General features: G+C 61.5%; 1 protein-coding gene across 1 annotated transcript; it reads left to right on the top strand.

Moving 5' to 3' along the window:
- The first annotated feature begins 8 nt into the window (after positions 1 to 8).
- On the top strand, positions 9 to 4,337 carry LOC144950942 (uncharacterized). The gene is made up of 4 exons (XM_078881124.1): positions 9 to 461; positions 1,108 to 1,498; positions 1,936 to 2,066; positions 3,438 to 4,337. Exons 2-4 carry the CDS (start codon positions 1,429 to 1,431, stop codon positions 4,335 to 4,337), a joined length of 1,101 nt encoding a protein of 366 aa, XP_078737250.1. The 5' UTR covers positions 9 to 461; positions 1,108 to 1,428.
- The last annotated feature ends 8,231 nt before the right edge of the window (positions 4,338 to 12,568 follow it).

The following is a 12,568-nucleotide window of genomic DNA, read 5'->3' on the forward strand; positions in this document are numbered from 1 at the left end:
GCCACGCGTACGAGTACGACGCGGACGGGCAGCTGCAGGCCGTGTCGGTGGACGGGCGCAGCGCCTGGCGCTACAGCTACGACCTCAACGGGAACCTGCACCTGCTCAACCCGGGGGGCAGCCCGCGCCTGACGGCGCTGCGCTACGACCCGCGCGACCGCATCACGCGGCCTGGGCGACACGGCCTACGCCGTGGACGCCGACGGCTTCCTGGCGCGCCGCGGCGCAGAGCTCTTCGAGTACGACTCGCGCGGCCTGCTGGCCGGCGCCCGCAGGCCCGGCGCCGGCGGCTGGAGCGTGCGCTACCGCTACGACGCGCTGGGGGCGCCGCGTGGCGCGCCTCGCCGGCGCCGGGGGACCGCACGCAGTTCTTCTACGGCGACCTGGCGCGGCCCACCCGCGTCACGCACACCTACAACCACAGCAGCCGCGCCGTCACCTCCCTCTACTACGACCTGCAGGTGACGGGGGGGGGGGCAAGGGGGGGCATTGGGGGGGGGCAAGGGGGGGGGCGGTCACGGTTCACCGCCCAGAGACACGGGTTTGGGGCGACGCCGAGCGGTGAGTGGGAGTGGCGCGTGGCGTTAGCGCTCCGTGCGCTCCGCTCACGTCGAGTGCGCTACCAGGCAAGCTCCTGCTGAGCTACGTAGCTCCTGGGGCCGTCACAGACGATGGCTCGACGAAGCGGCGTCTCGTCGTCGTCGTCGCGTGGAGATTCGTAGCGGCAGCCAAATCCTGTGAACGCGTTTTGTGACGTTGATTCTAAACGTGGAGGAGAGAGACACGCAGACTCCAAATGTACAACAGGCGTCCGGGTCGGGATCGAACCCACGACCTCCTGTGTACCCGGCGAGGTAGTCAACATCTCCTAGCCACCGTGGCGCCCCTCGCGAAACCCGCTCACGGCCAACACCGGTGAGGAATATCTGAACCGGTCCTGGGCCTCCGCTAGGTCGACTCGGCCTCAAACGAGCGCGCTCGGCGCGGCGCGTGAACATCGCCACCGCGCCGCTCGCCAACGGCCCTCGCCCCGACAGCCCCGTCGAGGCCACGCGGTGGATCTCTTTCCCCCCCCCCCTCCCCCCCTCCCCCCCCCTCCCCCCGCAGGGCCACGTGTTCGCACTGGAGGTGAGCGGAGGGCAGGAGTGGTACGTGGCCACGGATCACGTGGGCACGCCGCTGGCGCTCTTCGACGGCAAGGGGGCGCTGGCCAAGACGCTGCACCACACGGCCTTCGGGGAGCCCTACCTGGACTCGGCCCCGCACGTGCCCCTCCCGCTGGGCTTCCGCGGGGGCCTCTGGGACCCCCTGTGCCGCCTCGTGCACCTGGCCGGGGCGCGACTACGACCCCCTGGCGGGCCGCTGGCCGGCCCGGACCCGGGCCTGTGGGCCGGGCTGGCGCGCCGCCCGGTGCCCTTCAACCCGTACATGTTCCAGCGCAACAACCCCGTGGGCAGCGGCGGCGGCGGCGGAGATGGTGGCGCAGGATACATGACTGGTGTGTGGGGGGGGGGGGCGTGGGGGGAGGGGAGGGGGGTGAAGGGGGGAGGAGGGGGGGGACATGGGAGGGGGGGTAGGGGGGGGGCTGGCATGAGAGGCGTGAGCTCATCTGTGGACGTGGCACACGCAGTCACCAGCACACACGTGTAACACGCGTGTTCGTGGTCAGCGCGTTTCACGCTAACCACGGCGATTATCTCTGATCTCAACCTTGTCCTGGGCCTCCCCCTAGGTCGACTCAGTCTCACACGAGTAGCGAGTGTGATCTGCAAACATCGCCACTGGGGAGACAAAGGCGGCCGGGCGCGGTGCCGGCCACCCACCCACCACTTTGCGTGCCGTGCCGGCCTTTGTGTGTGCCGCTGCCGGGCAACGGCACTTGCCCCACCGATGTGTAAAGGCTACTCGGGCGCCCTTTGTCTGTGCGAGGGACAGATGTGAGCAGCTGGCTGCACACGTTCGGCTTCCAGCTGCACAACGTGATCCCCGGGTTCCCGCGGCCTCGCGAGGAGAGCCCAGCAGGGCCACGCTACGAGCTGCAGGCCACGCTGCTCGCAGAGGACACGGTGAGGAGACACGCGGCGGGGAGAGACACGCGGCGGGGAGAGACACGTGGGGAGAGACACGCGGCGGGGAGAGACACGCGGGGAGAGACACGCGGGGGAGAGATATGGGGAGACGCGGAGAGAGACATGGGGAGAAACACGCGGGGAGAGACACGGGGAGAGAGACACGGAGAGAGACACGGAGAGAGACACGCGGGGAGAGACACGTGGGGAGGAGACACGCGGGGAGAGACACGCGGGGAGAGACACGGAGAGAGACACGGAGAGAGACACGCGGGGAGAGACACGTGGGGAGGAGACACGCGGGGAGAGACACGGGGATAGACAGGGGGATACGTGGGGAGACACGGAGAGAGGCATGGGGAGACACACGGGGAGACGCGGAGAGAGACATGGGGAGACACACGGGGAGACACGGAGAGAGGTATGGGGAGACACACGGGGAGACACGGAGAGAGGTATGGGGAGACACACGGGGAGACGCGGAGAGAGACATGGGGAGACACACGGGGAGACGCGGAGAGAGACATGGGGAGACACACGGGGAGACGCGGAGAGAGACATGGGGAGACACACGGGGAGACACGGAGAGAGGTATGGGGAGACACACGGGGAGACGCGGAGAGAGACATGGGGAGACACACGGGGAGACACGGAGAGAGGCATGGGGAGACACACGGGGAGACACGGAGAGAGACATGGGGAGACACACGGGGAGACACGGAGAGAGGCATGGGGAGACACACGGGGAGACGCGGAGAGAGACATGGGGAGAGACGGGGAGACACGCGGGGAGACACACGGGGAGACACGGAGAGAGACATGGGAAGAGACGGGGAGACATGCAGTGAGACATGGAGAGAGTCACGGGGAGAAACACGAGGAGAGGCAGGGGGATACGTGGGAAGACACGGGGAGAGATGGGGAGACACACGGGGAGACACACGCAGAGACACGCGGGGAGACGAGGGGAGACACGGGGAGACAAATGGGGAGACACGGAGAGAGTCGCGGGGAGACACGCGGGGAGGAGACACGCGGGGAGACACGGGGAGACTTAGGGAGACACGCGGGGAGACACGGGGAGACTTGGGGAGACACGGGGGGACTTAGGGAGACACGCGGGGAGACACGGGGAGACTTAGGAAGACACGGGGAAACACGCGGGGAGAGAAGGGAAGAGACGGAGGCACATTGAGAGATACAGTTGCTGTTGCCACATCCACCACCCCACACTCACCACACTCACCACACTCACCACACTCACCACACTCACCACACCCACAACCTCCCACTCACCCCACTCACCACACTCACCACACTCACCCCCCACACTCCACCCACCACCCCCCACCACCCCGCCCCCCCCAGCCGTGCTCGGAGCTGGACCGCTTCGCGCAGCGCCAGCTCGAGGCGTTCGTGACGCTCGACTCGGCGCCGCCGTCTCCCGGCGCCTGCGCTGACGACCATCAGCCCCAGCTGCCCGCGCCGCCGTGTCCCCAGCGCCGGCGCACCTCCTGGGGCCGCCTGCCGGCGCCGCCCGTCTTCGCCGCGGCGCCCTCGCTGCTGGGCCCGGCGCTCCGCCTGTCCTTCGGCGAGGGCGGCCGCGTCTCGGCGACGATCGTCGCCGGCGCCGCCGCCGCCGCCGCCGGAGCCGATTCCCGGGCGGACGAGAGGAGCCGCCTGGTGGCGCGGCTTCTGGACGGCGCCATCCACGTGGACGGGGGCGCCGGCGCCCTCCGGCAGGTGCTGCCCGACGGCACGGACGTCCACCACTTCATCAGGGAGGGCCCCGCCGAGCCCGACCTCGCCGCGCTGGGGCTGCTGGCGCCCGCCGAGGGCGCGGCCGCTCCCGGCGCCGCCGCCGCCCGAGACAGGACGGCGGTGAGACGGTGGGCGAGGAGGGCGGCCGGCCCCGGCGCGAGCCGGCAAAGGATGCTGGGTAATCGGCAAGCCGTGTTGAACCTGCAGCAGCAGCAGGCAGGTGGCGGCGGCGGCGCCGGCGGCACGTGGAGCAGGCAGCTGGCGCTGGAGTCCCTGAGCGAGCGGGGGGGCGGCGCGGGCGCGGCGGCGCTGCCCGGCGGGGGGGCGGTGGTGCTGAGGGCGCGCCAGTGGACGGCGCGCGACGGCGCCACCGGCCCCCGCCGCGTCACCGACGTGGAGCTGGCCGGCTTGGGGTTGGCGCTGCGTGTGCGCTACGGCTCCGGCGTGCAAGAGGAGCGGGCGCGTCTCGCCGCGGAGGTCCGGCCGCACCGCCCGCCGGCGTCGTAGCCGTGGGGAGGGCGCCGCCGCCGACGCCGAGACTGCCGCGGTTGTTGTGGCCGGCGACTGTGCGTTGCCCGCCGCGCAGCGAGAGTAGGCCGGCCACACCGGACGACCCCTGGTGTGTTGAATCCGGAGAGGGGGAGCACCCGGGGGGAGTGCGGCCACACCGGTCAGAAGGTCGCCGTCCCGGCCACACCGGAGCGATTCGCTTTCTTTGGAAAGGGTCCCTGACCCGGACGACGAAGCCTCGGCACACCAGGCCGGCGTCACCATCCCCCGGCTGTCCGCGTGCTGCGTTGGGGACTGCCACCGCCGTCTTCACCGGGGCCTCACCGGGGCCGGCTTCGACTCTGCAGCAGCAGCTGCAGTCGACGGTGACGTCACCATGGCGCTTGTGCCAGGCTAGGTGCAGGAGGAGGTCACGGGACAGACCCAGGTGATGCCGTGAGTTGATTGCTGTGCCAGGCTAGGTGCAGGAGGAGGTCACGGGACAGACCCAGGTGATGCCGTGGGTTGATTGCTGTGCCAGGCTAGGTGCAGGAGGAGGTCACGGAACAGACCCAGGTGATGCCGTGGGTCGACTGCTGTGCCAGGCTAGGTGCAGGAGGAGGTCACAGCCCCAGGTGTTATGGTTGTGACTGGCAGAGATGCACCAACCCCAGCTCTCCCCACCCCCCACTCCCCCCCCCCCCCCCTACTGTGCCAACTCGCTGCGTTTTAGCCGCCCAGGGGCTCCTCCGCCCCCCCCCCCCCCCGCTGTCGTCCGAGGGAGGCGACCTTCTACTCCAGACCGGGCGCCAGAGAGCCGACCAGGATGCGTCGTCGAGCCGGCCGTTGTGCGTGGACGGGCTCGGCTCGCAATGAAAATGTTACGGGAGTCTCGTGACGGGCGTGGAGGGGGTGGGTGGGGGGGGGGTCTGGCACGTGCGGAGCGCCTGAAGCCGGCGGTGATGTGGACATCGTGATGAACGCGGCCCGACAAGTGCAGGGCACGCGACGTCGATTACAATCTACGGCCGTCGTCGCCCTCGTCACCAACTGCTAACCACCGCCGCCATCGTCACCGCCACCACCACTACCGCCATCATCACGATCACTGCCACCACCACCATCATCATCATCATCATCGCCACCGTCACCAACTGCTACCACCACCACCATCGTCGTCACCACCACTACCGCCACTACCACCGTCACCACCACCGCCATCGTCACCACCACTACCACGGTCATTACGACTACTGCCACCATCATCGCCATCGCCATCCGTCACCAACTACTACTACCACCATCATCGTCACCACCACCATCATCGTCACCACCACCATCTTAACCACCACTATCACTGTCATCACGATCACTGCCACCACCACCATCATTATCGACACCGTCACCAACTACTATCACCACCACCATCGTCGTCACCACCACTACCGCCATTACCACCGTCACTACCACTACCACCGTCATCGTCACTACCTCCACCAAAGACAAACATCCCCATATAGCCTTTAACAGACTGTTGGGGCAAGTGCTGTTAGCGAGTAACAGCGACTATGAAGGCCGGCACTGTGGCAACGAGGGGGTGGGTGGCTAGTACCACGCCCACTCGGCCACCTTTGTCTCCCCAGTGACGATGTTTACACACCGGACCAGATAGTCATTTGAGGCCGAGTCGACCTAGGGGAGGCCCAGAACGGGTTCAGACAATCGTCACCGGTGTTGGTGGCCGTGAGCGGGAATCGAACTCGGGTCGCCGGGTTCGTAGCGCGGCAGCGCTCACCACCACCACCACCGCAGGCACCATTACCACCATCATCATCATGATCAATACCACCACCACCAACTTCACTAGGGTACCGAACTCCTGATAGCCACTGGTATCGATGCAACGACATAGGTGGTGATGATGGTGGTGGTGGTGGTGATGGTGATGATGGTGGTGGTGGTGGTGATGATGGTGGTGGTGGTGATGATGATAATGGTGGTGATGATGGTGATGGTGGTGATAATGATGATGGTGGTGGTGGTGGTGATAATGATGACGGTGGTGGTGATGATGATGATGGTGGTGATAATGGTGGTGGTGGTGGTGATGATGGTGATGGTGGTGATGATGATGATGGTGGTGGTGGTGATGGTGGTGATAATGATGATTATGGTGGTGGTGATGATGGTGGTGGTGATGATGATGATGGTGGTGGTGATGGTGTTGATGATGATGTTGGTAGTGATGATGGTGATGGTAGTGATGATGGTGGTGATGATGATGATGGTGGTAGTGATGGTGTTCATGATGATGGTGGTAGTGATGATGGTGATGATGGTGGTGATGGGCGGGCGACGGTGACGCGCGGTGGAGTCACCGCCACCACACCACGACCCGAGGTTCGTTCCTGCTCACAGCCACCATCAGCACCGGTTATCTGAACCGGTGCAGGGCCTCCCCCTCCCCTAGGTCTACTCAGCCTGAGGTCAACATCGCCCCCGGGATGACGAATGCGGCTCCGGCCGCGGTCCGCCAAGCTCCTCGTGTGCCACAGCGCCGGCCTCCGCAGGGGCTGCTACTCGCTTGCTAACGGCACTCGACAACCTGCGGAGAAATTTCGATGTAAAGCTTCTTTCGTGACTGCAGGGATTCATATTCTTGGTTCTTTCGGTAAAGTCACGTAGAAGGGAAATAATTGAATAATATAAATATAAAATATAAAAATGTTCACGACGTTTCGACTGCATACATAAGCAAGCAATCATCATCAGGTGTGAAATCCACAGCAAAAAAAAAAATGAAAAAAGTTTTTTTTTACATTTTTACTGAAATTCACAGCAAGAAAATTTGAAAAAAGTGGCGGTTTTTCCCTGAAGTCAGCACCACGGACAGCGATTTTGCAGTTTGCCACCTATGAGAGAGAGATGAACACAGAACCAGAGACATACAGACAGACATATAAGCAGACAGATATCACAGAGATACATAGAGAGAGACAGACATAGGCACTCTCTCTCTCTATGTATCTCTGTGATATCTGTCTGCTTATATGTCTGTCGATATGTCTCTGGTTCTGTGTTTTATCAGACAGACATATAAGCAGACAGATATCACAGAGATACATAGAGAGAGACAGACATAGGCACTCTCTCTCTATGTATCTCTGTGATATCTGTCTGCTTATATGTCTGTCGATATGTCTCTGGTTCTGTGTTTTATCAGACAGACATATAAGCAGACAGATATCACAGAGATACATAGAGAGAGACAGACATAGGCACTCTCTCTCTCTATGTATCTCTGTGATATCTGTCTGCTTATATGTCTGTCGATATGTCTCTGGTTCTGTGTTTTATCAGACAGACATATAAGCAGACAGATATCACAGAGATACATAGAGAGAGACAGACATAGGCACTCTCTCTCTATGTATCTCTGTGATATCTGTCTGCTTATATGTCTGTCAATATGGCTCTTGTTCTGTGTTTTATCAGACAGACATATAAGCAGACAGATATCACAGAGATACATAGAGAGAGACAGACATAGGCACTCTCTCTCTCTATGTATCTCTGTGATATCTGTCTGCTTATATGTCTGTCTATATGGCTCTGGCTCTGTATTGTATCTCCCTCTCAAATGTAGCATTCTCAGGAAGAACGTAATCAACCAGGTTAGGGTGTTGACTGTTATGTTATCCGACTCTCTGTTGTATTACATTACATTTCTAAGTTCACTAGATTTGTGTTTCTATTTCATTTATACCTGATGATGATTTCTCGTGTTGCAATCGAAACGTCGTATGCTAGTATTTAATTTATTACTTTCTCTTTATACGTCACTTTACCGAAAGAACCACCAGCAAAGAGTAATTCCTGCAGTCACGAAAGCTCCAAATTAAGTTTGGAGTCCATCTATGTTCGGAAAAGAGGAGTGGGGAGCGTACAGGCTACACGGGGGATCTTTGTCTTCGTTGTGACGGGAGTTTCCTTCGCTGCTGCCCGCGTTGCAGCTTGTAGAGGTCACCCGCTGTACACGTCTCGAGGGCACCTGGAGATGCCACCGAGGGTACGGCAGGAGGGGCCGGCAAACCAAAACGTCGAGGAAACAACAACAACAACAACGACAACAACGACAACAACGACAACAACGACGACGACAACAACGACAACAACGACAACAACAACAACAACGACAACGACAACAACAACGACAACGACAACGACAACAACAACGACGACAACAACGACAACAACGACAACAACGACGACAACGACAACAACGACAACAACGACAACAACGACAACAACAACGACAACGACAACGACGACAACGACAACGACAACGACAACGACAAACACCGACTCGATGTCGCAAGAGGCGCAGTGCACCGTGGGTAATGCGAAAGGGTGCTCTGGGTTTCTGCTCACGTTGCAGACCAATGCCCATGGTGACCTGGACTCCCCATGGTGAACTGGACTTTCATGGTGAACTGGACTTTCATGGTGAATTGGACTTTCATGGTGAACTGGACTTTCATGGTGAACTGGACTCCCCATGGTGAACTGGACTTTCATGGTGAACTGGACTTTCATGGTGAACTGGACTCCCCATGGTGAACTGGACTCCCCATGGTGAACTGGACTTTCATGGTGAACTGACTTTCATGGTGAACTGACTTTCATGGCGAACTGGACTCCCCATGGTGAACTGGACTCCCATGGTGAACTAGACTTTCATGGTACACTGGACTTTCATGGTGAACAGGACTTCCATGGTCATTCCATGGTAAACTGGACTCCCCAGGGCCTGGATGTCAGCAGACCCTTTCCTTCCAAATTCGGTAAACAAACAAACTAACGACCTCCCCCCCACCCCCCCCCACGATATTTCAAGAGGCGCACAAACGCAGTCCCTCAGGAGGCCTCCACGTGAAGGCCCCGAGGGGCAGGTTGCCCCACCGCCCTTGGCGCGAGACAACGCTGCCACCAACCCCTTGCCAACACTCCCGTCCACCCACTGCCCTTACAATTACACCCCCCACCCCCCCTCCCCCCTTTCCCTCCGTCCCACCCTCCCCCCCCCCGTCCCACCCTCCCCCCCGTCCCACCCTCCCCACCGTCCCCACCGTCCCCCCCGTCCCCCCGTCCCCCCGTCCCACCGTCCTACCCTGCTCCCTGTCCCACACTCCTCCCCGCCCCCCCCCCTCCCCACCGTCCCCACCGTCGTTGTCTGTGACCAATACTGGGCACCTGTGTTGACCTTCCGAGTCTCATCGGTAGCGTCGGCGCTCTCGTCTCTCGCCGGCGCAGTGGTGGTGGTGGTGGTGGTGGTAGTAGTGGTGGTGGTGGTGCTGGTGCTCGTGGTGGTGGTGGAGGTGGTGGTGGTGGTGGAGGTGGTGGAGGTGGTGGTAGTAGTGGTGGTGGTGGTGGTGCTGGTGCTGGTGGTGGTGGAGGTGCTGGTGGTGGTGGAGGAGGTGGTGGTAGTGGTAGTGCTGGTGGTGGAGGTGGTGGTGGTGGAGCTGGTGGTGGTGGCGGTGGTGGTGGTGCTGCTGGTGGTGCTGGTGGTGGTGGTGGTTGTGCTGGTGGTGGTGGTAGTGGTGGTGGTGGTGCTGGTGCTGGTGGTGGTGGTGGAGGTGGTGGGATTTGTCCCGGAAAGTTTAAACTGTCACGCCTCTCCCGACCTTCGCAAGCCGGATCCTCCGCACCCCTTCGCTATTGTGACGTCGTTGTGACGTCGTCGTCGTGACGTCGTCGTCGTGACGTCATCGTCCTTGTGACGTCATCGACGTCATCACTGCCACCGTCGTCGTCGTCGTCGTCACGCGTGTAAATATGTACAAAGGTGTCCGTCCGTTTGAGTAGAGTTCAATAAAAGTAACGGGATTCGGTCAATCCGCGTGAGTGTGCGTGTGTGTGTGCGTGTGTGTGCATGCGTGTGTGTGTGTGTGCGTGTGTGAGTGTGTGTGCGCGTGTGTGCATGCGTGTGTGTGTGTGCGTGTGTGAGTGTGAGTGTGTGTGCGCGTGTGCGCGTGTGTGTGCGTGTGTGTGTGCGTGTGTGTGCATGCGTGTGTGTGTGTGTGTGCGTGTGTGAGTGTGTGTGCGCGTGTGCGCGTGTGTGTGCGTGTGTGAGAGTGTGTGAGAGTGTGTGTGCGCGTGTGTGTGAGTGTGTGTGCGTGTATGTGCGTGTGTGAGTGTGTGCGCGCGTGTGTGCGCGTGTGTGTGTGCGTGTGTGTGCGCGTGTGTGTGCGCGTGTGTGTGCGCGTGTGTGTGAGTGTGTGTGCGTGTGTGTGAGTGTGTGTGAGTGTGTGTGAGTGTGTGTGAGTGTGTGTGTGTGAGTGTGTGTGCGCGTGTGTGTGCGCGTGTGTGTGAGTGTGTGTGAGTGTGTGTGCGTGTGTGAGTGTGTGTGCGCGTGTGTGTGCGCGTGTGTGTGAGTGTGTGTGCGTGTGTGTGAGTGTGTGTGAGTGTCTGCGTGCAGATAATCGTCGCTGGTGTTTGTTTGTCCTGCGCAGCGTAGCGCTAACCGCTACACCACCGCTCCCCACGCAGACACACAAACACTCACCTCCACCCACACCCCTCCCCCCGGCCTCCTCCTCGCCCCCCCTCCCCCCTCCTCACCCCTCCCCCCTCCTCACCCCTCCCCTCCCCCCTCCTCACCCCTCCCCTCCCCCCTCCTCACCCCTCCCCCTCCTCACCCCTCTCCCCTCCCATTCCCCCTCCCCTCCTCACCCTCCCCTCTCTCACCCCTCCCCCCTCTCCTCACCCCTCCCCCCTCTCCTCACCCCTCCCCTCCCCCCTCCTCACCCCTCCCCTCTCTCACCCCTCCCCCCTCCTCACCCCTGCCCTCTCTCACCCCTCCTCACCCCTCCCCTCTCTCACCCCTACCCCCTCCTCACCCCTCCCCTCCCCCCTCCCCCCTCCTCACCCCTCCCCTCCTCACCCCTCCCCCCTCCCCTCCCCTCCCCCTCCTCACCCCCTCCCCTCTCTCACGCCTCGCGCCCTGTGATCGACTCTTTGACATCAAAGATTCTGCGCGGGGTCCGTGTAATTGCATCCTCGGGCTCTCAAAGGAGCAAGCCCCCCCCCCTCCCCTTATCTCCCCCCTCCCCCCCCCCAGATGCAGTATTCATGAGCCGTGACACGCACGCGGATTTTTAACCCAGTGATGGTCGTGAGCCGCAATTCCTTTCCTGCGTTCATATCCCGCCGTCTCTATCTCTCGCCCATCCCTCCATCTCTCACCTTACTCCCTCTCTCTCTCTCTCTCCCTCCCTCCTATCCATGCCTCTCTCTCTCCTCCTATCCATCCCTCCGTTATTCCATCTCCCTCCCTCCCTCTCTCTCTTTTTTTACGATCAGAGGAAACAAGAATATGCTCGGTGTAGTCGGCACTTTGCTTTGTTCATTATTTCGTAAAAAAAAAAATTATTTAAACTTTGCTTTATGTAAACCCCCAACTCTCGCTCACTCTCTCGCTCGCTCTCTCGGTCACTCTCTCGCTCGCTCTCTCGCTCGCTCGCTCTCTCGCTCGCTCTCTCGCTCACTCTCTCGCTCTCTCGGTCACTCTCTCGCTCGCTCTCTCGGTCGCTCTCTCGGTCGCTCTCTCGCTCGCTCTCTCGCTCGCTCTCTCGCTCGCTCTCTCGGTCGCTCTCTCGCTCGCTCTCTCGCTCGCTCTCTCGCTCGCTCTCTCGCTCGCTCTCTCGGTCGCTCTCTCGCTCGCTCTCTCGCTCGCTCTCTCGCTCGCTCTCTCGCTCGCTCTCGCTCGCTCTCTCGCTCGCTCTCTCGCTCGCTCTCTCGCTCGCTCTCTCGCTCGCTCTCTCGCTCGCTCTCTCGCTCGCTCTCTCGCTCGCTCTCTCGCTCGCTCTCTCGGTCGCTCTCTCGCTCGCTCTCTCGGTCGCTCTCTCGCTCGCTCTCTCGGTCACTCTCTCGCTCACTCTCTCGCTCACTCTCGGTCGCTCTCTCGGTCGCTCTCTCGCTCGCTCTCTCGGTCGCTCTCTCGCTCGCTCTCTCGGTCGCTCTCTCGCTCGCTCTCTCGGTCACTCTCTCGCTCACTCTCTCGCTCACTCTCTCGCTCACTCTCGGTCGCTCTCTCGGTCGCTCTCTCGCTCGCTCTCTCGCTCGCTCTCTCGCTCGCTCTCTCGCTCACTCTCTCGCTCACTCTCTCGCTCACTCTCTCGGTCACTCTCTCGGTCACTCTCTCGCTCGCTCTCTCGGTCGCTCTCTCGCTCGCTCTCTCGGTCGCTCTC

The sequence above is a fragment of the Lampetra fluviatilis genome, chromosome 60 (genome assembly GCF_964198595.1).
Source record: "Lampetra fluviatilis chromosome 60, kcLamFluv1.1, whole genome shotgun sequence".
In the NCBI taxonomy this organism is placed as follows: Eukaryota; Metazoa; Chordata; class Hyperoartia; order Petromyzontiformes; family Petromyzontidae; genus Lampetra; species Lampetra fluviatilis.